The 27,143-nt window shown below is 35.7% G+C and overlaps 1 protein-coding gene across 3 annotated transcripts in view; it reads left to right on the top strand.

The window, feature by feature from the left end:
• LOC136038884 (zinc finger protein 182-like) overlaps nt 1-27,143 on the top strand; it is a 48,832-nt gene that overhangs the window by 9,444 nt on the left and 12,245 nt on the right. For 2 of the 3 annotated variants that reach the window (XM_065722351.1, XM_065722352.1), the window contains exons 2-3: nt 1,838-1,963; nt 4,114-4,284. In XM_065722351.1, the coding sequence (XP_065578423.1) occupies nt 1,921-1,963; nt 4,114-4,284 (214 nt within the window). In that variant the 5' untranslated portion in view covers nt 1,838-1,920. Of the gene's footprint in view, nt 1-56; nt 201-1,837; nt 1,964-4,113; nt 4,285-27,143 lie in introns of those variants that run through there. The other variant, XM_065722353.1, reaches the window with a different exon arrangement.

Below are 27,143 nucleotides of genomic sequence, written 5' to 3'. Positions count from 1 at the left end.
CTATTCACCTATCATTCATTACTATGAAGAACTCAATATTTTGTTTTCAGAAACCAAATCATACACGAACAAATATAATTATGGAAAACTGGAAAAGGGCCATTCAGTCACAAATTAGAATCCGTAGAGCCTCTATTAAGAGTCAAAACCTATTGGCAGACAGCCAATCTAGGGCCGGCATAGCCTGCATTTGTTGCATGGTTTGTTCCTACTATGCTTTCTTTTCTTTTGGCTACCTCATAATTACTATATAATGCCAAATCAACCCACTACTCCTCATCATTCCTGTGGCCAGCCAAGTTCCAAATATAGTAATTATTGCAGCCAATTTTATACCAGCCCATCTAATGCCTAATGACATGGCTATAGGCTACGAATCGTACAAAAGTCGCTTATTCTTTTTCTTTAAAATAACATTATTTGACATTATTAGCCAAAGGCTCTTTAGAAATAAGTCCGAATAAATACTCACAAGAAAACAATATGAGCCTAACAGCCAAATTTCCACTTTAAGCTATCATATGCAATTTTTCTATGAGTCATATTTTTGGGACCACTTCCATTTTAATCATATATTCCTCAGACTTGTACAAACTTAGTAGCTAAATTTTGCCTCAATAGGAGGGTTAGGAGGGGGGGGGTTTAATTCTTAGGTAAATATTTTGCAGTTCATATAATTGACTTACCAATAAAGTAAACATACCACTCGATGCCTTTTTTATGTTCTTTACGAATATAATAATTGCTACTATTGCAAATTCCAATTTAAGCACTTTTGAGCTCTTAAAAATGACGAATCTTTAATTAAAGTACGAGTTATCCGTCGTTTTCGACAAAATAATACTACGTTTTCTCAGTGCCAAAATTATTTATAGTTAAGTTAGGTTAGTTAGGTCAAAAAGTGCTTAAATTTGAATTTGCGATAGAAGTGAGCTGGTTAGAATTTAGCAGCAGAACACTGTGATGTATTTTCATGCGAAAAACATTTTAGATGAATCTCATGTGAAATTAATGAGGATTTGTATTTTTAGATTTCTTTATTGATTTTTCTGAAGTTTAGTTGCCTTGGTGTTATCATCATCATTACCTAATTTGAAAAAGACTTGAGAGAAATATAGTAAGGGTGCTGGGTTAGAAAACAAATTTCTCTGAAGTTGTGACCTATCTAGATCATTTTTTTCACACCTGAAAATGTTAGTATGCTAATTTTGACAAAAAATAGTTTGTTTAAAGATATACAATTCAACTATGTGACTAATTTTGTTCTCACATTCAGCTTCATTGTTTTTTGAATTAAAGTTTATTTATTGCTCAACATGGTGATGGTGAAAATCGCTTATTTAAAAGACGAAGTAGCACAAATACTTCACTTAGGGACTGGATCAGTAGCTAGTTACTAAAGTGAAATATTTCTATAGTCTCGCCATTTCCTTGGGGAAGAGGTTGCCTCCTCCCCCATAAGCGTCTAATTACAAATGTCAAGTGTGAATATCCTGGACTAGGGGCTTAGGCTGATTTTCATTTAAGGGGCAACATTTTGCCAAAATATTCTAAATACAGGAACTAGAATTAAAAAAAAAAAAAAAAAACTGATCCAATCTGTTCACAATTTGTACTTTACCTTTTAAGATTTTCATTTGATAGCTGTAAGCTTTTTCAGGAACTGAAAATATGCAATGGATTGTTCCAGGAAATACCAACAAAATTATATTTACCATACAACTATTTTTTTTGCAATTGGTCAACACAAATTTAGAAATGACAACAAATTAGTCTTTAATGTTGGTGTGTGTCTGATTTATATTCTTTTTTCTTGTATCTTCTATCTATTTTCTAGATTTTGCACCCCATCCTCTCTTTTGAAGACATGTAAGTCAGATATCTGAAGGGGAGCTAACTGTGTTACTCAACTGATGAAACATGGAAACTTCTGTTTTCTTTGGTGTCACTGCTGTTAAGCAAGGTAATTGTTATTACCTTGGTAATTATGGTAATGTATGGTAATTATTGGTAATTGTTATTACCTTGGTATTACCTTGGTAATTGGGAGATTCCACCAATTTGATGCTTATTTGTGCTTTTTTGATGTTCTTCATTTTATTTTCTATTTTCTTTTTCTATTTTTTTCCATTTCTATTTTGTCTTCAACTCTATTTTGCTCAAAATTAGAATGATCACTAAACTAATTATTTTTGCTACTTTTACTTTTCAAATTGAACAAACTATAAAACCTGTCTATGATTAATTAAAAATAAAATTTCCAACAAACTTTTACAAATCAATGTCTTACTACTCCTTCCTTTTTATTGCCTTTGTGTAATTTTTTAAGCTATTGGCCTCAATTTAATGAATAAATCATTTATTTGAATAAGATAATCTTCTCTTCAAAAAGTTGTAACAAATCTTAAATGGTTTTTTATGTCCTCAGATAACCAAAAATATGTAAAAGTAAGGCATCCATCTATGTAAAAAATCCATCTAAGTAAGGCATCTCTATCTAGATCAGAGGATAAATACCTCTGTACTAGAGGTTTTGTAAAAACTATTTTTCTGTCTTTATGATAAATCTGAATTACTTATGCTTCGTGTTAATATCATGTATCACCAAACTGATAAACTCACTTTTTCCAGAATATCTCTTATTGGAAAATTACATATATAACTGGCTGGTTGTGAACAAAGCTCCAAAGCTGCCAATAGTAGAATTCGACAGAATTCCAAAAGCTACTGACACTTTAGCAGGACAACTTGTGTTTTGACAGCTTTTCTTTGAGCAAAAAGTATTTTTATAAGTAAAAATGGTATTTTCTGAAAAAATCTGCCAACAAATTTGAAATTTGCCAAGTAGCATTGCTACTTTGCTACCCCACTTTTTCCATGAGGGCTAACTGGCAGTGTAAAATAGCATGGTTTGTTTTCTTGCCTCTATCATCATGTCAAATTATCTTGCATCAGTGAACATTAAAGAAATAGTAAAATCTACTATTACTAAAATCTATATCACGTAAAATCTACTGGCATCTGTTGGGGCATAATATTGTTTTTGTATATTTTTAATTTGAATTAATAAATATTGATTGACTGAAAAAAAATCAGTGAAAACAAAGAAATATCTTGTTTTGGTTTTCTTGCTTGAAAAAATAAATGTTTTTAAAATTTTTTAATACAATTTTGTGAGAAATACATAAAGCGAAATATATAAAATTACAAGTGTGGTTAGTTTGTTGCATTCTAAAATATTAGAATTATATTTGAAGAGCAGCAGGTACTGAGTAGATGCTGAAATTGCAGAAATGATTTTAAAGAAAGCACAAACTTTAAAGAGCATGCCCAGTACCTCTGCTTGGAGTCTCTTATCATATTCCATATCTAATAAGGAAATTTCTCTGTGGAAAGGAGGGTGGGGGGTCAGATCCATCTTATGTAACATTCATTTTTTTACTATATTTGGATTTAAAATTTGGTCATTCTTAATACGAAAGGTTTTTTTCAAATAAAATTTATAAAAGTGACAGATTTATTCTCCTGCTTTCAACCCTATCCCATAATAATTTAACCTTTGTTTTACAGTTTTCCTAAATTTGGAATCATTTTTTTCAGTTTGTTACAAAGGGGAGTGGGGCTCCAAATGCAAAAATTATTTTTCTTGCTGTGATGTTGAAATAGCTAAATTAAAGGGCCAGACACCCAAATAGATTTCAGAGCTGTTTGAAAAATGTTTCTCTTTGGTCTTGCTCTAAATCTTTGGATCTATGAAGGTTAAACATATGGGTTCTGATTCGTAATTGTTGCCAAACTTTTGTCTTTGTTTGTCTTGTTTACCCTCGGGAAGAGTTGGTTTCTGCTTTAACAGAAGTTATTTACCATAAACTGTTGAGTTGTCAGCCAATCTTGTCAATGAACGCAAAAATAGTCAGCAAATCTTGCAATGAAATTATGTTTCTTTTTTTTAATCATTTCACTTGTGACTAAGTAAAAGATCTGAGATTTTTTAAAAACTTTTTTTTAGAGAGTTTTCTTTTAGAAGGGAAAAATTTTCTTTTCAAACATTTTTACCCATTACTAAATCATTATTCCAAAATCTCTTAATAAATTAGCTTTGCATTTTTTTAGAACTTGAAGACACACTACCAAATAATGGTGAAAGTTGTTTTGGAAGTACTGATCCTTTTTTGTTACCTAAAGAAGTTTTCCAAGAGAAGACTTTTCCTAAAGACACATCTGCAAAGCTTGAACCTGATAGCCACCCTCTGAAATTCGAGCCAAATATTATTGTCGACAATGGTAGGTTTTTTCTTGTATATTTGGGTTCCAAGATAGAATATTGAATTTTCAACTCCTTGAGAAAATATGGCAGAAACTGAAATATTTTATTAATGGATAGTCTACAAGCAAAAGACTGAAAAACGTAAATTTCTCTCTAAACTCTCATCCAAAATTCTGAAAAAGTGTTATAATCTATTGTTGTCTTATTTACAGATTCAACAATATAAATGGCACCAGCAATATTGATGGTATAGGTTTTAAACTTCTGCCAGACTTGCTCTTATGATTGACAGTTGAGGGAAGCCTAATATTGATGTTATATATAACAGTTATTGATTTCGTCATGTTTAATACTATATTTAAAATGAATTTAGTTTGGTGTGTTGATTGATGCTAGATAAGTACGTGAGCTATAGGTTAACAACAAAGAAAAGATGCAGAAACAAGCTTAGCTTTTTTCAATGAAGGCATGGCGAGTGTCAGACCTTTTGTTTTTAGTTTCTCCTTGTTTTGAGTTTGATTCGGTTAGTTATTTGTTTGATTCGATTGTTTTGTTTGTATACTGATGGTGGATTTGTTGTAGTTTCACACTTGGAGTATTCCTCAACTTCATTTCTGTTAATTTCTGGCTTGATGTATGTTTCTAGTTAAAAAAAAAAACTAATTTAGTGGAAAAGGGTTATTGAATAACTTCAAAACAAGAGCTCATATGGGACTTGTGACGAAGTCGGAAGAGCCAAGAGCTTCTTCCCACCAAGTTCCATTATGATCTCTCCACTCAAAGCGTTTTCCAAGATTTCCGGTTTTCCCCTCTAACTCCCCCCAATGTCACCGGATACAGTCAGGATTCAAAGAGCTCTGAGACATGATATCCTTCTAAATATCAAATTTCATTAAAATCCGATCGCCCGTTCGTAAGTTAAAAATGCCTCATTTTTTCTAATTTTTCCAAATCAACCGCCCCGCCACTCCCCATCCCAGATGGTCAAATCGGGGAAACGACTATTTCTAATTTGATCTGGTCTGGCCCCTGATATGCCTGCCAAATTTCATCGTCCTAGCTTATCTGGAAGTGCCCAAACTAGCAAAACCAGGACTGACCAACATAAATTGTGATAGCTTGGTAAATATCAAGTACCATAAAAATGATTGACGTCAAACTTAAAAGAATTAATAAAACAACTAATAATTCTTATAGGACTAGTGAATCTTTTTGTCCTTTTATTTGTTCTACCCACCTAACCATTGCTGGTCACCTCATCAGTGTATTAAAATATCGAACTCTGACTCATTGTTACCCTTGGCCTTACCATCCTTCACCTGTGTCTTTAGATAAAAAAACAAAATAGAAATTGTGGCTTTCGTCTTGTTTACTATGCATTGTCAAGACCTGTCTAGGGAGTTGGGTATTTCAAACCTACATTTAGCAATGTCTCTTTTTAGATAAGAGGATGAATGCCTCTGGGCTAGAGGGATTCCAAAATGTATTCTCCTTTTTATTTATGATAATTTTGTATTACTTTTCCTTGATAACAGTAATCTATATTCGTTCCCATTATGACGCTGCGATAACATAGGTATCGTCAAACAAAAGCACAAAAAGAGACAACACCAAAAAAAAAACATTTGATGAGCCATCACCCCGACTTCAGGACTCTCTTGTTGTAACACCTGACGTAGTAGGGTACGAAGGAGTTTAAAAATCTTGTCTCGAGTGTGTAGCCGGGCATTCTAACAGTTTTTTTTCCCTCTTTCAGAGTTGCCAATCTTGGTTTGTGTATGTGGGTCTCTGAAGTAAATAGAGGCAGGATATCTCGGTGTGTTGAGGATTTCAGGATGTCAGCTCCAAACCTCATCAGCATTTCATGTCTTCTTTCATCCAGGGTTGAGAGCTTGAGTTCACTCAAGCTTTGTTAATAGTTTTTGTAATTTGGGCTATTTGCGATGGATTGTGAAAAACAGCTGCTTTTGCTGTGATTTGGCTGATGTGATCTTCTAACGAGAGATCGTCTTTTTCGAAGCTTAGCTGGAGCTTCACTTGATCAGTTTGATGTTGAAGCTCTACAACCAGGGGTATGAGCTGACTGGGTGTTTGTGACAGGAAGTGCAACTGGCTAAGCGAAAGATCGTCTGCAAATTTATACCTCTGTTTGTGTTGCCTCATCAGTCAGTTGATGACTAACGCGAATAAGATGGGAAATAACTTGCTTCCTTGGTTGCTCCACGCGTGATGTCTTTGAAGTTGGATGTTACCCTGTTTTTGTGTTGTATGCACTGTTGACGACCAGAAAAGACACTTGCAATGGTAGATAAGAGAAACTGCGAGACTTCCAGGGCAAGGGCTTCGTTGATTACAGTCTCATGATCAAGCAGATCAAAAACTTTTCCAAAATCAGAAATGATTATTTCAGCAAGGACCTCAGGATTTTCTTGGTGTTCTAGTTGATCGTGAAGTAATCTGACCAGATAATGTGTTGCGCTGTGTCCTCAACGAAAACTGAACTGCATAAGATCGATTTTATGTTCTACTTCGGCGAGTAGCTACTGTAAAATAACATCTTCGAAGACTTTTGAAATGATTGGTGTCTTTGAAATTGACCTGAAATCGGATGGTGAGATTGATGACGCTTTCTTTGGAATTAGTGTGATAAATGCCTTTTTAAACTTATCTGGGAAAATGCCTTTCAGTAGGCACTAGAAATACACCGTAGCCAATGCGTGTAGCCAGTAAGACAGAGCATGCACGTATCAGCCTTATAGGAATTTCACCATGGTACGAAGCTTTCCTAATGTCTCTGTTTTCAATTTTTTCTTAAACCTGAGAACTGTAATGATAGGGATGATTTCGATTGGAACATTCTGTGGCAAAGTCTCGAGGGATGCTGTTGATGGCAAACATTTGAAAAGTGTGTATTAATTTTTTCTGCGGTTTTATTCTCTCCTTGCTGGTCCCTCAAGGTGGATTTAGACTTCTGCTGTCCCATTAGTCTCCGTACACTTGTACTCCGTGCAACTGGCTAAGCGAAAGATCGTCTGTAAATTTTAGCCAGTAAGACAGAGCATGCACGTATCAGCCTTATAGGAATTTCACCATGGTACGAAGCTTTCCTAATGTCTCTGTTTTCAATTTTTTCTTAAACCTGAGAACTGTAATGATATTGATGGTTTCGATTGGAACATTCCGTGGCAAAGTCTCGAGGGATGCTGTTGATGGCAAAAATTTGAAAAGTGTGTATTAATTTTTTCTGCGGTTTTGTTCTCTCCTTGCTGATCCCTCAAGGTGGATTTAGACTTCTGCTGTCCCATTAGTCTCCGTACACTTGTACTCCGTGCAACTGGCTAAGCGAAAGATCGTCTGCAAATTTTAGCCAGTAAGACAGAGCATGCACGTATCAGCCTTATAGGAATTTCACCATGGTACGAAGCTTTCCTAATGTCTCTGTTTTCAATTTTTTCTTAAACCTGAGAACTGTAATGATAGGGATGGTTTCGATTGGAACATTCCGTGGCAAAGTCTCGAGGGATACTGTTGATGGCAAACATTTGAAAAGTGTGTATTAATTTTTTCTGCGGTTTTATTCTCTCGTTGCTGGTCCCTCAAGGTGGATTTAGACTTCTGCTGTCCCATTAGTCTCCGTACACTTGTACTCCGTTCAACTGGCTAAGCGAAAGATCGTCTGCAAATTTTAGCCAGTAAGACAGAGCATGCACGTATCAGCCTTATAGGAATTTCACCATGGTACGAAGCTTTCCTAATGTCTCTGTTTTCAATTTTTTCTTAAACCTGAGAACTGTAATGATAGGGATGGTTTCGATTGGAACATTCCGTGGCAAAGTCTCGAGGGATACTGTTGATGGCAAACATTTGAAAAGTGTGTATTAATTTTTTCTGCGGTTTTATTCTCTCCTTGCTGGTCCCTCAAGGTGGATTTAGACTTCTGCTGTCCCATTAGTCTCCGTACAGTTGTGTCAAACTTCCTTGGGTCACTGGCTGACAACTTAGCGAAAATTTGGGGTCCATACAGAAACCTAGTTTTCTTTAGAAGTCTGACTACTATGTTTCTCTTCCGCCAGATCGTGGATATTCGCCAGAATATTCGCCAGAGTGTGGCGGTTCAAAGTGTTCTCTGTCAGGAAGAGGTAGGGGGATCATATGTAATATTAGTTTATTTGCTGTACTTTAGTTATGTTTTGTACTTAAAAAAATTAATAACTAGTTTCTCCAAATAATTAATAAAAGTGGCGGATTCATTTCCCAGTCTTAGCCCTTGACTTATCATTTAACCTTTGTTTTACAAATTTTCTAAATTCGTAATACTTTTTTTTATTTTCTTTAAGAGGCGACGGGTGCTTGATATGCAAAAAGAATTTTTTCCCCCATGATTTCGGAATAGCTAGATTGAGCGGCAGCCACTCCAATAGCACCCCACGGCTATTTCGGCGAATACCTTATCCCTAATCCGCATGCCAAAATTTCTTATCCTCGCAAATCTATTATCCCTTGCAAATTCCTAGTAGCCTTGCTAATTTTTAATTCCTTCATTTTTAAAATCACATCTTTTCAAACCCTACTCTCATCCATGAATTTGCCATATAAAAATTGTGTGACATTCTAAATATTTTATAAGAATCAACCTTATTTTTCTTCTATAGTTTTTTATGTGATTTTTACTGTATTTTAGCAACAGAACATATATACGAATACATGTCAAAATATATATCATTTGCTGTTTTTTTTTTCTAAAATGCCAAATAAAAATAAAAGCCCTAAGCTTAGCTTGGTAGTATAAATAGCCCTTTTAATGTGTTATAGTTTGAAAAGCTTTAAGATTGCTTACTTAACCGGTCAGTTTGAAATTAAAATAACACAAATATTTGTAAACTTTTTGCCAAGTATTTTTCCTAATTCATCCTTTTTAATTGTGTTAGATTCTTTGTGGTCTCCAAGTCAGAGATGATATTTCACAAAAATATTATGAAAACAAGTATTTTTAGCAGGGTAGATGAGGTTTCTGAAGCTACAAAACGTCTCAAAAAAAAATTCTGTCACATAGATTCATAAACACTAATCACTAATCTCCTCAGATGATAATATACTATCAATATATTATCATATTATTGCCAAACCTATATTATCAATGAAACATAAAGCCAATCTTTTTGTTATTTCTTTTTCTATGCTTGTAGATTGTAAACCTAATTCTCATCATCGTGAAGCTTAGTTGCACCATGGTGGGGACATAGGTATGCTTCACATATATTTACCTTTTCAAAATGAAAAGATGTAACTTAGACTTTCGTTGAACTTTCGGCGGGGTCTGATGGATATGTTTTTATTGTATCTGAGTAAAATGACTAACTAATAAGAGTGATACTTAGTTGTTAAGAGTCCCGGATGATTTCAGTGATTAGGACTTTTGATTCTGTACTCTAATGAAATCCATGAACAAAAGGACAAACTTTATTTGACTTGGAACTCTTATTTTTCTTAGAATTGGTTTCGTTTTTGATTTTACTGCAATTTTTGAGTAAGCAGAACATACATCCTCAAATGATGATGTAGTATCAAAATGTTATTATATTACTACTGCTGCTAATCCTCCTCTATCCCAATCTATTCAAAGCCTCCCTCTTTACTCACTCCCAAGAAGTTTCCATTTCCCATAAATACTACCTCACTACATCCTCTCAGCCCATTCTAGTGCGATCTGCTTTTCACTTAGCCCTAAACGGCTGCCCGACAAGTGCGATCTTGGGCTGTCTATCATCCGCTAAACGTATCCTAGCCATCTCAACTTTTCTCTCATTATAGCCATAGGACTTAAGACTGACCCACAATATTCGTGCAGCTTACTGTTTGAGTAATTACCACAATCCCTCTTATCACCTCTGTTATATAGGGATCTAATTAGGGTTTTCCTGAAATCGCTAGGTATTTCCCCTTTTTCAAAAATTGTATTCGTAATCTTCAGTAGCTTATTTCTAACCTCATAGCCACCACATTTAGGAAAGTCATTGACCACATTATCTGCACCTGGTGCCTCATTTTTGCCCCCGTTCTTATCTTTAACTGGGACAAGTCCAGATTGACTACTCTCTCTCAATTTATTAACATGCCAGGACAATATTCGACTGTTATGCCGTCTAGCTGCATCTTCCAGATAATCGGCGATTTTGTCTACGGTCTCCGTTTCACGCCTCCTTAGCTCATATTTTAAATGCTTTCTCCACTTCTTTTTACATTCCTCTTATTTTCATATAATTTGTCACTCAGATAATGCTTGTACAAGCCCCCTTTCCTCTTTATTAAACATAAAGCATTTTCACTAGTATTCCTAGCTATGTTCCTACATTTCTTCCCTACGACACCGTCACCAACTGCACAAATTATTTCCTAAAATTATTCCATCCATCTTCTACACAGTAAAATTTTAAACTCTCCACTTTAGTATGCAACTGTTCCTGGAAGATTTCTCTCAATTTCTCATCATGGAGTTTACCAACGTCATAGCTTCCGAAATTACAGATTTGAATTAACACTAGTACCTAATAGATGGTGATCCTTGCTTTTAACATGAATAACAACACTCCTGTATAGTCGGTTCTACTATCTCCGTCAGTCGGGTGTACGAGGGCATATACTACTATGACTGATACCCTGCACTTTTTGGTCATAAATTGAGCAGTTGGTACTCTATTATTAATACCTTCCCAACATAAACAGGACTTCGCAGCTTCCTTATTCATCATGAGCCCGGCTCCCTGTCTATATACCCCATCCTCCCTGCCTGAATAAACCAATTCTACATCATCTTATTTCATGTTTCCTATACTTGGAATATGAGTTTCTAAAAATCGTAATAAGTTCAGTTAGAAGCATTGGAATCTGTAAGTCAAAATGTCGATGCGATAGTTATTTTTTAACGTCGTAACATTCCAAGTTGCAATTTTCATGATCTCTAAATCATTGGAATCGTTTTGGCCTCAGGAAAAGCAGTGGTCCCAGAACCAGTGAAGGACGGGGACAACACATCTTCTCACGTCTACACTGAATTGCTTAAGCCAGCTTAGACCCAAAGAGCAACAAGTCCCTTGGACTTCTAGTTTAATGGAGGCTTTGAGCAATCTTGAGTTTATTTTGGTCACAGCATGGTTTTCAACACTTGTTCAAACTCTCCTATTAACAAGAATCGAAATCCTGAACAGACAATCTCAAGCCTATTATCTCCGACTCATTATATATTCATGTCTACAAGTATTATGCTACTAGCAGAAGACAACCTATAGTACATACATAAGCTAGAAAGGGGATTCCTAGCCCGAAAACGCCCGCTTAAACAGACCAAGTCGAGGATGGATTATCCATTAATTAGAATCCCGTGGAAATGCTGTGTTGTTTACTAGGCTTTAATTTTGTCGAGGGGTGCTACTGTTCAAACGAGAATAGAGTTGACCGCAAGTTCCCAGTCTTGCGGGTACCCCATCAGAGTCGAGGCAGCCCCTTGCAGAGGCCTTGCACATAGATCTCGATCTTACGCCCTTCCGCATTTGTCCTCCTATAAAGGACCTTCCCACGATGGCGTTCTGCGTCACCAGGCAATTTAACCCATTGCTGGAAAAAGGTTTGTTACTCACGTGACGTCCACGTGCCGGTGGACCCTGTTGAGTGTACATTCGAGGGCCCTTCTTCCTCTTCCGCCTGCATTTGCATTCCCGGGGCGAGGTTACCCGTTTTCTATAATGCACCCCGAGGGACCAAATCCTCCCCCTGGTCCATGCCTCCTATGGAGGTACTCTATAAATCTGTAGGGTGTTCCCCTTTCCGCAAACTGTGGACGCACTAAGTGGCCTGGGGGAGACCCTTACTGAGAAGTAGATCCAGACATTATAACAAATTGATGTAATTATTCTAGGTGAATAAACTGTGTTAATTAGTACAAGTACAAGAATATCCAGTTAAAATTTTTTATATCTGTTCACTGTCAATTAAAAGGTTTCATCCCTATTTTGAACTGTTATACTTTAGAAATATCTTATAGATGAACCCACGGTTGAGCAGATTAATGTTTAACGTCAAGGGCAAGAGTTAAAAAAAAACAAAACCGAAGTACTCTAAAAATGCTTTTCATTGAAATTCAGCAGGTCTTGTGTTTTACAAGTCATTTTTTAGAAAGTAAGAACTAAAAGTCAAATTAAGCGTAAAGAGCAATTATAAAAAAATACCTCGGCCCTTTATTCAGTATCGGTGAAATAAAGAATACGTAGGGAAATTAGAATAAGGTTTCAAATTTTCTATTGAAACTAATTACCTACAGAAGTGTCATTAAGAATAAGTGCATGTAGGTGTGTAAGGTAAAACTGTTTAGAGCAGGGTGATTTAATTAGAGAAAATTTTATATTATTTTAGTTTTCCCTTTTGCAACGTTCTATGATATCGATAGCACCAAACAAGAATGTGGAACATCCAGCATGCCTTGCCTGACAACAATAAGTCTAAGAATAGACGAATTTGAATTGTCGTCATGAGATACCAAGTACAGTGTATTTGTTGAAAAGGATGTAGCAAAAGAATAGACGAATTTGAATTGTCGTCATGAGATACCAAGTACAGTGTATTTGTTGAAAAGGATGTAGCAAAAGAATAGACGAATTTGAATTGTCGTCATGAGATACCAAGTACGGTGTATTTGTTGAAAAGGATGTAGCAAAAGAATAGACGAATTTGAATTGTCGTCATGAGATACCAAGTACGGTGTATTTGTTGAAAAGGATGTAGCAAAAGAATAGACGAATTTGAATTGTCGTCATGAGATACCAAGTACGGTGTATTTGTTGAAAAGGATGTAGCAAAAGAATAGACGAATTTGAATTGTCGTCATGAGATACCAAGTACGGTGTATTTGTTGAAAAGGATGGAGCAAAAGAATAGACGAATTTGAATTGTCGTCATGAGATACCAAGTACGGTGTATTTGTTGAAAAGGATGTAGCAAAAGAATAGACGAATTTGAATTGTCGTCATGAGATACCAAGTACGGTGTATTTGTTGAAAAGGATGTAGCAAAAGAATAGACGAATTTGAATTGTCGTCATGAGATACCAAGTACGGTGTATTTGTTGAAAAGGATGTAGCAAAAGAATAGACGAATTTGAATTGTCGTCATGAGATACCAAGTACGGTGTATTTGTTGAAAAGGATGTAGCAAAAGAATAGACGAATTTGAATTGTCGTCATGAGATACCAAGTACGGTGTATTTGTTGAAAAGGATGTAGCAAAAGAATAGACGAATTTGAATTGTCGTCATGAGATACCAAGTACGGTGTATTTGTTGAAAAGGATGTAGCAAAAGAATAGACGAATTTGAATTGTCGTCATGAGATACCAAGTACAGTGTATTTGTTGAAAAGGATGTAGCAAAAGAATAGACGAATTTGAATTGTCGTCATGAGATACCAAGTACAGTGTATTTGTTGAAAAGGATGTAGCAAAAGAATAGACGAATTTGAATTGTCGTCATGAGATACCAAGTACAGTGTATTTGTTGAAAAGGATGTAGCAAAAGAATAGACGAATTTGAATTGTCGTCATGAGATACCAAGTACAGTGTATTTGTTGAAAAGGATGTAGCAAAAGAATAGACGAATTTGAATTGTCGTCATGAGATACCAAGTACGGTGTATTTGTTGAAAAGGATGTAGCAAAAGAATAGACGAATTTGAATTGTCGTCATGAGATACCAAGTACGGTGTATTTGTTGAAAAGGATGTAGCAAAAGAATAGACGAATTTGAATTGTCGTCATGAGATACCAAGTACAGTGTATTTGTTGAAAAGGATGTAGCAAAAGAATAGACGAATTTGAATTGTCGTCATGAGATACCAAGTACGGTGTATTTGTTGAAAAGGATGTAGCAAAAGAATCGACGAATTTGAATTGTCGTCATGAGATACCAAGTACAGTGTATTTGTTGAAAAGGATGTAGCAAAAGAATAGACGAATTTGAATTGTCGTCATGAGATACCAAGTACGGTGTATTTGTTGAAAAGGATGTAGCAAAAGAATAGACGAATTTGAATTGTCGTCATGAGATACCAAGTACGGTGTATTTGTTGAAAAGGATGTAGCAAAAGAATAGACGAATTTGAATTGTCGTCATGAGATACCAAGTACGGTGTATTTGTTGAAAAGGATGTAGCAAAAGAATAGACGAATTTGAATTGTCGTCATGAGATACCAAGTACAGTGTATTTGTTGAAAAGGATGTAGCAAAAGAATAGACGAATTTGAATTGTCGTCATGAGATACCAAGTACGGTGTATTTGTTGAAAAGGATGTAGCAAAAGAATAGACGAATTTGAATTGTCGTCATGAGATACCAAGTACAGTGTATTTGTTGAAAAGGATGTAGCAAAAGAATAGACGAATTTGAATTCTCGTCATGAGATACCAAGTACAGTGTATTTGTTGAAAAGGATGTAGCAAAAGAATAGACGAATTTGAATTGTCGTCATGAGATACCAAGTACGGTGTATTTGTTGAAAAGGATGTAGCAAAAGAATAGACGAATTTGAATTGTCGTCATGAGATACCAAGTACGGTGTATTTGTTGAAAAGGATGTAGCAAAAGAATAGACGAATTTGAATTGTCGTCATGAGATACCAAGTACGGTGTATTTGTTGAAAAGGATGTAGCAAAAGAATAGACGAATTTGAATTGTCGTCATGAGATACCAAGTACAGTGTATTTGTTGAAAAGGATGTAGCAAAAGAATAGACGAATTTGAATTGTCGTCATGAGATACCAAGTACGGTGTATTTGTTGAAAAGGATGTAGCAAAAGAATAGACGAATTTGAATTGTCGTCATGAGATACCAAGTACGGTGTATTTGTTGAAAAGGATGTAGCAAAAGAATAGACGAATTTGAATTGTCGTCATGAGATACCAAGTACAGTGTATTTGTTGAAAAGGATGTAGCAAAAGAATAGACGAATTTGAATTGTCGTCATGAGATACCAAGTACGGTGTATTTGTTGAAAAGGATGTAGCAAAAGAATAGACGAATTTGAATTGTCGTCATGAGATACCAAGTACAGTGTATTTGTTGAAAAGGATGTAGCAAAAGAATAGACGAATTTGAATTGTCGTCATGAGATACCAAGTACAGTGTATTTGTTGAAAAGGATGTAGCAAAAGAATAGACGAATTTGAATTGTCGTCATGAGATACCAAGTACAGTGTATTTGTTGAAAAGGATGTAGCAAAAGAATAGACGAATTTGAATTGTCGTCATGAGATACCAAGTACAGTGTATTTGTTGAAAAGGATGTAGCAAAAGAATAGACGAATTTGAATTGTCGTCATGAGATACCAAGTACAGTGTATTTGTTGAAAAGGATGTAGCAAAAGAATAGACGAATTTGAATTGTCGTCATGAGATACCAAGTACGGTGTATTTGTTGAAAAGGATGTAGCAAAAGAATAGACGAATTTGAATTGTCGTCATGAGATACCAAGTACGGTGTATTTGTTGAAAAGGATGTAGCAAAAGAATAGACGAATTTGAATTGTCGTCATGAGATACCAAGTACAGTGTATTTGTTGAAAAGGATGTAGCAAAAGAATAGACGAATTTGAATTGTCGTCATGAGATACCAAGTACGGTGTATTTGTTGAAAAGGATGTAGCAAAAGAATAGACGAATTTGAATTGTCGTCATGAGATACCAAGTACGGTGTATTTGTTGAAAAGGATGTAGCAAAAGAATAGACGAATTTGAATTGTCGTCATGAGATACCAAGTACGGTGTATTTGTTGAAAAGGATGTAGCAAAAGAATAGACGAATTTGAATTGTCGTCATGAGATACCAAGTACAGTGTATTTGTTGAAAAGGATGTAGCAAAAGAATAGACGAATTTGAATTGTCGTCATGAGATACCAAGTACGGTGTATTTGTTGAAAAGGATGTAGCAAAAGAATAGACGAATTTGAATTGTCGTCATGAGATACCAAGTACGGTGTATTTGTTGAAAAGGATGTAGCAAAAGAATAGACGAATTTGAATTGTCGTCATGAGATACCAAGTACGGTGTATTTGTTGAAAAGGATGTAGCAAAAGAATAGACGAATTTGAATTGTCGTCATGAGATACCAAGTACGGTGTATTTGTTGAAAAGGATGTAGCAAAAGAATAGACGAATTTGAATTGTCGTCATGAGATACCAAGTACAGTGTATTTGTTGAAAAGGATGTAGCAAAAGAATAGACGAATTTGAATTGTCGTCATGAGATACCAAGTACGGTGTATTTGTTGAAAAGGATGTAGCAAAAGAATAGACGAATTTGAATTGTCGTCATGAGATACCAAGTACGGTGTATTTGTTGAAAAGGATGTAGCAAAAGAATAGACGAATTTGAATTGTCGTCATGAGATACCAAGTACGGTGTATTTGTTGAAAAGGATGTAGCAAAAGAATAGACGAATTTGAATTGTCGTCATGAGATACCAAGTACGGTGTATTTGTTGAAAAGGATGGAGCAAAAGAATAGACGAATTTGAATTGTCGTCATGAGATACCAAGTACGGTGTATTTGTTGAAAAGGATGTAGCAAAAGAATAGACGAATTTGAATTGTCGTCATGAGATACCAAGTACGGTGTATTTGTTGAAAAGGATGTAGCAAAAGAATAGACGAATTTGAATTGTCGTCATGAGATACCAAGTACGGTGTATTTGTTGAAAAGGATGTAGCAAAAGAATAGACGAATTTGAATTGTCGTCATGAGATACCAAGTACGGTGTATTTGTTGAAAAGGATGTAGCAAAAGAATAGACGAATTTGAATTGTCGTCATGAGATACCAAGTACGGTGTATTTGTTGAAAAGGATGTAGCAAAAGAATAGACGAATTTGAATTGTCGTCATGAGATACCAAGTACAGTGTATTTGTTGAAAAGGATGTAGCAAAAGAATAGACGAATTTGAATTGTCGTCATGAGATACCAAGTACAGTGTATTTGTTGAAAAGGATGTAGCAAAAGAATAGACGAATTTGAATTGTCGTCATGAGATACCAAGTACAGTGTATTTGTTGAAAAGGATGTAGCAAAAGAATAGACGAATTTGAATTGTCGTCATGAGATACCAAGTACAGTGTATTTGTTGAAAAGGATGTAGCAAAAGAATAGACGAATTTGAATTGTCGTCATGAGATACCAAGTACAGTGTATTTGTTGAAAAGGATGTAGCAAAAGAATAGACGAATTTGAATTGTCGTCATGAGATACCAAGTACGGTGTATTTGTTGAAAAGGATGTAGCAAAAGAATAGACGAATTTGAATTGTCGTCATGAGATACCAAGTACGGTGTATTTGTTGAAAAGGATGTAGCAAAAGAATAGACGAATTTGAATTGTCGTCATGAGATACCAAGTACAGTGTATTTGTTGAAAAGGATGTAGCAAAAGAATAGACGAATTTGAATTGTCGTCATGAGATACCAAGTACGGTGTATTTGTTGAAAAGGATGTAGCAAAAGAATCGACGAATTTGAATTGTCGTCATGAGATACCAAGTACAGTGTATTTGTTGAAAAGGATGTAGCAAAAGAATAGACGAATTTGAATTGTCGTCATGAGATACCAAGTACGGTGTATTTGTTGAAAAGGATGTAGCAAAAGAATAGACGAATTTGAATTGTCGTCATGAGATACCAAGTACGGTGTATTTGTTGAAAAGGATGTAGCAAAAGAATAGACGAATTTGAATTGTCGTCATGAGATACCAAGTACGGTGTATTTGTTGAAAAGGATGTAGCAAAAGAATAGACGAATTTGAATTGTCGTCATGAGATACCAAGTACAGTGTATTTGTTGAAAAGGATGTAGCAAAAGAATAGACGAATTTGAATTGTCGTCATGAGATACCAAGTACGGTGTATTTGTTGAAAAGGATGTAGCAAAAGAATAGACGAATTTGAATTGTCGTCATGAGATACCAAGTACAGTGTATTTATTGAAAAGGATGTAGCAAAAGAATAGACGAATTTGAATTCTCGTCATGAGATACCAAGTACAGTGTATTTGTTGAAAAAGATGTAGCAAAAGAATAGACGAATTTGAATTGTCGTCATGAGATACCAAGTACGGTGTATTTGTTGAAAAGGATGTAGCAAAAGAATAGACGAATTTGAATTGTCGTCATGAGATACCAAGTACGGTGTATTTGTTGAAAAGGATGTAGCAAAAGAATAGACGAATTTGAATTGTCGTCATGAGATACCAAGTACGGTGTATTTGTTGAAAAGGATGTAGCAAAAGAATAGACGAATTTGAATTGTCGTCATGAGATACCAAGTACAGTGTATTTGTTGAAAAGGATGTAGCAAAAGAATAGACGAATTTGAATTGTCGTCATGAGATACCAAGTACGGTGTATTTGTTGAAAAGGATGTAGCAAAAGAATAGACGAATTTGAATTGTCGTCATGAGATACCAAGTACGGTGTATTTGTTGAAAAGGATGTAGCAAAAGAATAGACGAATTTGAATTGTCGTCATGAGATACCAAGTACAGTGTATTTGTTGAAAAGGATGTAGCAAAAGAATAGACGAATTTGAATTGTCGTCATGAGATACCAAGTACAGTGTATTTGTTGAAAAGGATGTAGCAAAAGAATAGACGAATTTGAATTGTCGTCATGAGATACCAAGTACAGTGTATTTGTTGAAAAGGATGTAGCAAAAGAATAGACGAATTTGAATTGTCGTCATGAGATACCAAGTACAGTGTATTTGTTGAAAAGGATGTAGCAAAAGAATAGACGAATTTGAATTGTCGTCATGAGATACCAAGTACAGTGTATTTGTTGAAAAGGATGTAGCAAAAGAATAGACGAATTTGAATTGTCGTCATGAGATACCAAGTACAGTGTATTTGTTGAAAAGGATGTAGCAAAAGAATAGACGAATTTGAATTGTCGTCATGAGATACCAAGTACAGTGTATTTGTTGAAAAGGATGTAGCAAAAGAATAGACGAATTTGAATTGTCGTCATGAGATACCAAGTACGGTGTATTTGTTGAAAAGGATGTAGCAAAAGAATAGACGAATTTGAATTGTCGTCATGAGATACCAAGTACGGTGTATTTGTTGAAAAGGATGTAGCAAAAGAATAGACGAATTTGAATTGTCGTCATGAGATACCAAGTACAGTGTATTTGTTGAAAAGGATGTAGCAAAAGAATAGACGAATTTGAATTGTCGTCATGAGATACCAAGTACGGTGTATTTGTTGAAAAGGATGTAGCAAAAGAATAGACGAATTTGAATTGTCGTCATGAGATACCAAGTACGGTGTATTTGTTGAAAAGGATGTAGCAAAAGAATAGACGAATTTGAATTGTCGTCATGAGATACCAAGTACGGTGTATTTGTTGAAAAGGATGTAGCAAAAGAATAGACGAATTTGAATTGTCGTCATGAGATACCAAGTACAGTGTATTTGTTGAAAAGGATGTAGCAAAAGAATAGACGAATTTGAATTGTCGTCATGAGATACCAAGTACGGTGTATTTGTTGAAAAGGATGTAGCAAAAGAATAGACGAATTTGAATTGTCGTCATGAGATACCAAGTACGGTGTATTTGTTGAAAAGGATGTAGCAAAAGAATAGACGAATTTGAATTGTCGTCATGAGATACCAAGTACGGTGTATTTGTTGAAAAGGATGTAGCAAAAGAATAGACGAATTTGAATTGTCGTCATGAGATACCAAGTACGGTGTATTTGTTGAAAAGGATGTAGCAAAAGAATAGACGAATTTGAATTGTCGTCATGAGATACCAAGTACAGTGTATTTGTTGAAAAGGATGTAGCAAAAGAATAGACGAATTTGAATTGTCGTCATGAGATACCAAGTACGGTGTATTTGTTGAAAAGGATGTAGCAAAAGAATAGACGAATTTGAATTGTCGTCATGAGATACCAAGTACGGTGTATTTGTTGAAAAGGATGTAGCAAAAGAATAGACGAATTTGAATTGTCGTCATGAGATACCAAGTACGGTGTATTTGTTGAAAAGGATGTAGCAAAAGAATAGACGAATTTGAATTGTCGTCATGAGATACCAAGTACAGTGTATTTGTTGAAAAGGATGTAGCAAAAGAATAGACGAATTTGAATTGTCGTCATGAGATACCAAGTACAGTGTATTTGTTGAAAAGGATGTAGCAAAGGATGTAGTAAAGGATGTAGTAAAAGATGTAGCAGTAAAGGATGTAGTAAAAGATGTAGCAGGATGTAGCAAAGGATGAAAAGGATGTAGCAGGACGTTTGTTGAAAAGGATGTAGCAAAGCATAAGGATTTTCATACTGAAGAAAAATCTTTCAAGTGTGAAAACATTCCGCCAAAATGCAACCTTTCAGCTCATCGAAGAACTCATACTGGAGAAAAACCTTTCGAATATCTATTAAATTCAAATTTGTCTGCCCACCAAAAACCTCATAGTGGAGAAAAGCCTTTTGAATGCGATATATATAAGAAAACAATCAGCCAAAATACAACCCTACAGCTCATCAGAGAACTCATACTGGAGAAAAATCTCTCGAATGTGATCAAACAGTTCGTGGTAACGAACTGTAGTAAGGAGCGACCCGGCTCAATAGTAACCAAAACTCTAAAAAATGGAATTTTGATACCAATAGCTACATCAAAAGAATCGCATTTTAATGCTGGTTTTAAATATATAAGTTTCATCAAGTTTAGTCTTACCCATCAAAAGTTACGAGCCTGAGAAAATTTGCGTTATTTTAGAAAATAGGGGGAAACGCCCCCTAAAAGTCATAGAATCTTAACGAAAATCACACCATCAGATTCAGCGTATCAGAGAACCCTACTGTAGAAGTTTCGAGCTCCTATCTACAAAAATGTGGAATTTTGCATTTTTTGCCAGAAGGCAGATCACGGATGCGTGTTTATTTGTTTTTTTGTTTTTTTGTTTTTTTGTTTTTTTTTTCTTTTCCCCAGGGGTGATCGTATCGACCCAGTTGTCCTAGAATGTTGCAAGAGGGCTCATTCTAACGGAAATGAAAAGTTCTAGTGCCCTTTTTAAGTGACCAAAAAAATTGGAGGGCACCTAGGCCCCCTCCCACGCTAATTATTTTCCCAAAGTCAACGGATCAAAATTCTGAGATAGCCATTTTATTCAGCGTAGTCAAAAAACCTTATAACTATGTCTTTGGGGACGACTTACTCCCCCACAGTCCCCGTGGGAGGGGCAACAAGTTACAAACTTTGACCTGTGCTTACATATTGTAATGGTTATTGGGAAGTATACAGGCGTTTTCAGGAGGATTTTTTTGGTTTGGGCGAGGGGTTGAGAAGAGGGGGATATGCTGGGGGAACTTTCCTTCGAGAATTTGTAATGGGAGAAGAAAATTTCCATGAAGGGAGAGCAGGATTTACTAGCATTATTAAAAAAAAAACAATTAAAAAATAAAACTGAAAAAGCTTTTTCAGCTGGAAGTAAGGAACAGCAATAAAACTTAAAACAAACAGAAATTATTACCCATATGAGGGGCTCACCTCCTTCTAATACCTCGCTCTTTACGCTAAAGTATTTTCGGTAATTTCAACTACTTATTCTACGGCTTTTGTGATTCAGGGGGTCATTCTTAATGAATTGGGATAAAATTTAAGCTTTCGTGTAAAGAGCGAGGTACTGACGATGGGGCGAATCCCCTCATATATGTAATAAAAACATGAGAATACAAAAGTTCTTTACGTAAGCTAATTTATAAGTTACGTAAATCTTTTACCAATAAAAAGATTCGTAAAAAATTAAAAGTTCTAGTTGCCTTTTTAATTAACCAAAAAATCGGGGGGCAACTAGGCTTCGTCCCCCGCTCTTTTTTTCTCAAAATCATTCGATCAAAATTATGAGAAAGCCATTGAGCCAAAAAAAAAATATGCAAATTTCGTTTTGATCATTCCTCTGCGGAGAGCCAAAATCAAAACATGCATTGATTCAAAAACGTTCAGAAATTAAATAAAAAAAACAAGTTTTTTCAACTGAAAGTAAGGAGTGACATCAAAACTTAAAACGCACAGAAATTACTTTGTATATGAAAGAGGCTGCTTCCTCATCAACGCCCCGCTCTTTACGCTAAAGTTTTTTTACTGTTTTAGAAAGAAGAATTGAGAGAAAGAGTCAAACTTTAGCGTAAAGAGCGGGGCGTTGATGAGGAAGCAGCCTCTTTCATATACAAAGTAATTTCTGTGCGTTTTAAGTTTTGATGTCACTCCTTACTTTCAGTTGAAAAAACTTGTTTTTTTTATTTAATATCTGTAAAAAACGTTTTATATTAAATTCAACTTAGCCTGACCACCAAAGAACTCATAGGGGAGAAAAGCCTTTCGAACGCGATACAAGTGAAAAAACGTTCAGCCAAAAATACAACTCTTCAGCTCATCGAAGAACTCATACTGGAGAAAAATCTCTCGAACGTGATATTAGTAAGAAACGTTTTATATTAAATTCAACTTTGTCTGCCCACCAAAGAACTCATAGTCGAGAAAAGCCTTTCGAATGCGATGTATGTCGGAAAACATTCAGCCAAAAATTCTACTTATCTTTTCTTAGAAGAAGTCATACTGGAGAAGAAGCTTTCGAATGTGATAAATGTAAAAAAAAATTATTCCAAGTTCCGATTTGTCTACACATCGAAGAACTCATAGTGGTGAAAAACCTTGCAAATGTGATATGTATGGGAAAACATTCAGCGCAAAATCTACCCTATCTGACCATGAAACAACTCACACTGGAGAAACTCTTTCTATTATTAAGTGTGTTAGAAAGCAACGAAGAACTCATTCTGGAGAAAAATCTTTCTATTGTTAAATTTGTTAGAAAACAAAGAAGAACTCATTCTGAAGAAAATTCTTTCTATTGTTAAATGTGTTAGAAAACAACGAAGAACTCAATCTGGCGAAAAAACCTTTCGAATGTGGTAAATGTAAGGAACGTTTACTTAAAGCCTCACTTTGTCTAATCATCGACGAGCTCTTAATTTTATTCAAAAACGTGCTGAATAAACTGCGAAGCAGTAGTTTTGCCCGTTATAAATTTCAGCTTTTCTCTTTATTTTCGTCAGTTATTTATAAAAAAAAGTTAATTGTTCAACAGATTTGGAATGGCTAAGGATTCTGGGATAAAATTTTGAGGACATTGGACTTTAACCCATGCCAAAACGCACTATTTGCGCACAGGTTGTCAAAAAGATGTATCAGAGTTTCTCAGGAACGTCTGTCAGTAATAAGTTTACAATTTTCGAGGTTAGTAGACTAATACTACTACTGCTTTGTTTGGTGGTGGTGCTACTATAACCTGCCGCTGCAACTTTAACTACTTAAGTTTGTCGCTGCAGCCATTTTTTATTGTGAGTAATTACGAATTTCACTAATTCTAACTGCAACTTTACCACTTGCGACTGTTCCCAAGTACGACTCTGTCTATCTGCAAGTACAAGCACTAGTAACGGTTATTGCGACTGCTAGATCTGCTACTACTCTGACTGTGACTACTACTACTACTACTACTGTGACTACTATAACCTGCCACTGCAACTTTAACTACTTGAGTTTGTGGCTATTTTTTATTGTGAGTAATTAAGAATTTGACTAATTCTAACCGCAAAAAGAAATTGAAAGAAATAGTTCTTTCTGCCTATAGTAGTGGGGACTGAATATAATGTGATTTATTTATAAATTAGTTTATAAGTCCCATCCGTGTCTATGAGTCGATTTTTTTTCCGCTTCTTCTCTCTCTCTCTCTCTCTCTCTTTTTTTTTATGTACTCCGTGTGAGGTGTCCGCTATTGAGGTGTAATTCCTTCTTCTTTTTTCTCTCTCTATTGTTAAAGGAGACAAAACGAGTTGCCTCCCTGTCTCCTTTAGTATAAGATTTATGTATGTCGTTTCTTGTTTAATGAAGTCAAAGTCAAAAAACTTTACCACTTGCGACCGTTCCCAATTACGACTCTGTCTATCTGCAAGTACAAGCACTAGTAACGGTTATTGCGACTGCTAGATCTGCTACTACTCTGATTGTGACTACTACTACTACCATTAAATTAATTTAGAAAAGGTGAAGTGCATCTAGTTTGTCACAATGGCATGGACGCATTATATAAGGAGCGGGAATAGGTATTAACTTGAACATATTTAGGCGTGTTGCAGTTATGTTGAAACAAATCCAAGGAACTTACTGCATCTACGGAATGGCTAAGCGTATTACAGGAAATATTCGGAGGAATACTGGACTATTCAAATTACACTGTGAGCGTGCAAGTTGTCAATTAAGGAGTCTATTAAGAAGAAAAACAAAAATACAACAATTTAATACATTTCTTTCTTGACCAACACCAAACCACAGAATTGAAATTGAACTGAAAATATTATAAAAATTTTTTTTCTGCGTAAGAAGTTAAAAAAAAGTAAACAGCTATATTAAAATACATTCTAGAAAAAAAACTGAAGTGAAATTATGATTGAAGTGTAATGCGAACATTAATTCCTGTCAATAGATGAAAGAGACCTAAAGCGAACAAATTTTGCAATCGGAAGCAATGCTATAGCGTTGCCTATAGTAAAAGCCATATGGCTCCAATGTTTTATTATTGTTATTTTTTCGCAGAGGCACTTCATGTGGAAGGGGTCGTCATATAAGCTTCAGAGGGGGTTCATTTGATTACAAATAGGAGTTCTAGTGTCCTTTTTAAGAGTCAAAAGTGATCGAAGGGCAACTAGCCCCACGTCCTTATTCCCTAAATATTTTCGATAAAAATTTTGAGATAGCCATTTTGTTAAAAATAGTTCAAACACCAGATGAAAAACTTCAAGGTTGACACAACTCCCAGAGCCCAGGGACAGGCAGTGTAAGTTATGTCCTGGGGCATGTATCGTTTCTATAGAAGGTATGCTCGTATAAACTAAAGGGAGGGCTCATGTGATTGGGAATTAAAAGTTGTAGTTCACTTTTAAAGAGTCAAAAGAGATCGAATGGTAACTAAACCACTTATGCCCTTTTCCCGCAAAAACTTATCCTATAAAAATTTTGACATGGCAATTTTATTAAAAATAGTTCAAACATCAGACAATAAAAACTCTGGCGTTGACACAAACCCCCAGAGTCCAGGGGCATGTGTTTTAAGTTATGCCCCAAGGTTATGTAAGGTTCTTATGTAATGGGAGGTCGTATAAACTTCAGAGTTGGCTCATTTGATGGGAAATTGAAAGTTCTAGTTACCTTTTTATGAGTCAAAAGGATCATAGGGATCTACACTCCCTCCAGACACAAGCACATCCTATTTTCCTCAAATTCATCCAATCAAAATTTTGAGATTGCCAGTGTGTTTGAAATAGACCAACGATCAGATAACAAAAGCATACCCATACCCCCCAGATCTCGGGGGAAGGGTTGTAACTTATGCCCCGGGGGTAAATAAAGTTTTTATGGAAGAAGTGGTCGTATAAACCTCGGAGGGGACTCAAATGATTAGAAATTGAAAGTTCTAATTCCTTTTTTAAGAGTCAAAAATGATTTGATGGCAAATAGCCCCCCTCTCGCCAACCCTGTTTTCCCCAAATGCGTCCAATCGAAGTTTTATATATCAATTTTGTTCAAACTAGACCAAAGATAATATAAAAAAGACTCCAGGGATAACACAGCCCACCAGAACCTGGGGGCAAGTGTTGTAAATTATGTCCCGGGGGCAAATGTGGTTCTTATGGAAATGATGGTAGTACACACTTTGGAGGGGGCTCATTCGATTTTAAATCGAAATTTCTTTTGCCCTTTTTAAGAGTCAAAAGTGATCGGAGGGCAACTAGCCCCACCCCCCACAAGGCCCATTTTTACCCAAATTTATCTGGTCAAAACTTTGTGATAGCTATTTTGTTCAGAATAGGTTAAAGATCAAATAACAAAAACTCAGGGGTCAACAAAACCTCCCAGAGGAGTTCAACAAAACCGCCCGGGGAAAGTATTTTAAGTTTTGCAAAGGGGCAGACAAGGTGTTATGTAAGGGGTGTTCGTGTAAACATCAATGGTAGCTTCATCAAAAGTGATCGGTCGGAATATACCCCCTCACCCACCCTCATTCCCTCAAATGCATCCCATCAAAATTTTGAGATAGTCGTTTTATTTGAAATAGTCCAACGACCAGATGACAAAACTTCGGGGTCATTATACCCCCCCCCCCGAAACCCGGGTAAAAGGTTGTAACTAATGCCCCGGATGCATATAAGGCTTTTACGGACAAGGTGGGCGATAAACTTCAGAGGGAACTAAAATGATTAGAAACTGAAATTTCTAGTTTCTTTAGTGTCAAAAATGATCTAATGGTAATAGGCTGCCCCCACCAACACCAAGACCACAAGGCTCCATTTTTTTCAGAGGCACTTCATATGGAAGGTATGGTCGTAAAAACTTCGGAGGGTGCTCATTCGATTAGAAATCAGAAGTTATAATGCTTTTAGGAGTCAAAATTGAAATTCGTTTTTTCTCCAAGTGCATCCGATAAAAATTTTAATCTTAGTTATAGCGTTGCCTATAGTAAAGAAGGCTTCAACGTTTTATTATTATATTTTTTCAAGGGGCAATTCATATATAAGGGTTAATCGTATAGACCTCGAAGGGGCCTCATTCCATTGAAAATTAGGAGTTCTAGTGCTCATTTTCAGAGTCAAAAGCGAAGAGAGGGGAGCTAGTCCCCCAACGCCCTTTTCCCCCAAACCCATCTGATAAAATTTTTGAGATAACCATTTTGTCAAAAATAGTTCTAAGACCAAATAACAAAAATTATGAGGTGGACACAAC

Source organism: Artemia franciscana, chromosome 18 (assembly GCF_032884065.1).
Source record: "Artemia franciscana chromosome 18, ASM3288406v1, whole genome shotgun sequence".
NCBI classification, from domain to species: domain Eukaryota; kingdom Metazoa; phylum Arthropoda; class Branchiopoda; order Anostraca; family Artemiidae; genus Artemia; species Artemia franciscana.
Note: the sequence above shows the minus strand (reverse complement) of the source record. Positions and strands in the feature narration are given on the sequence as shown.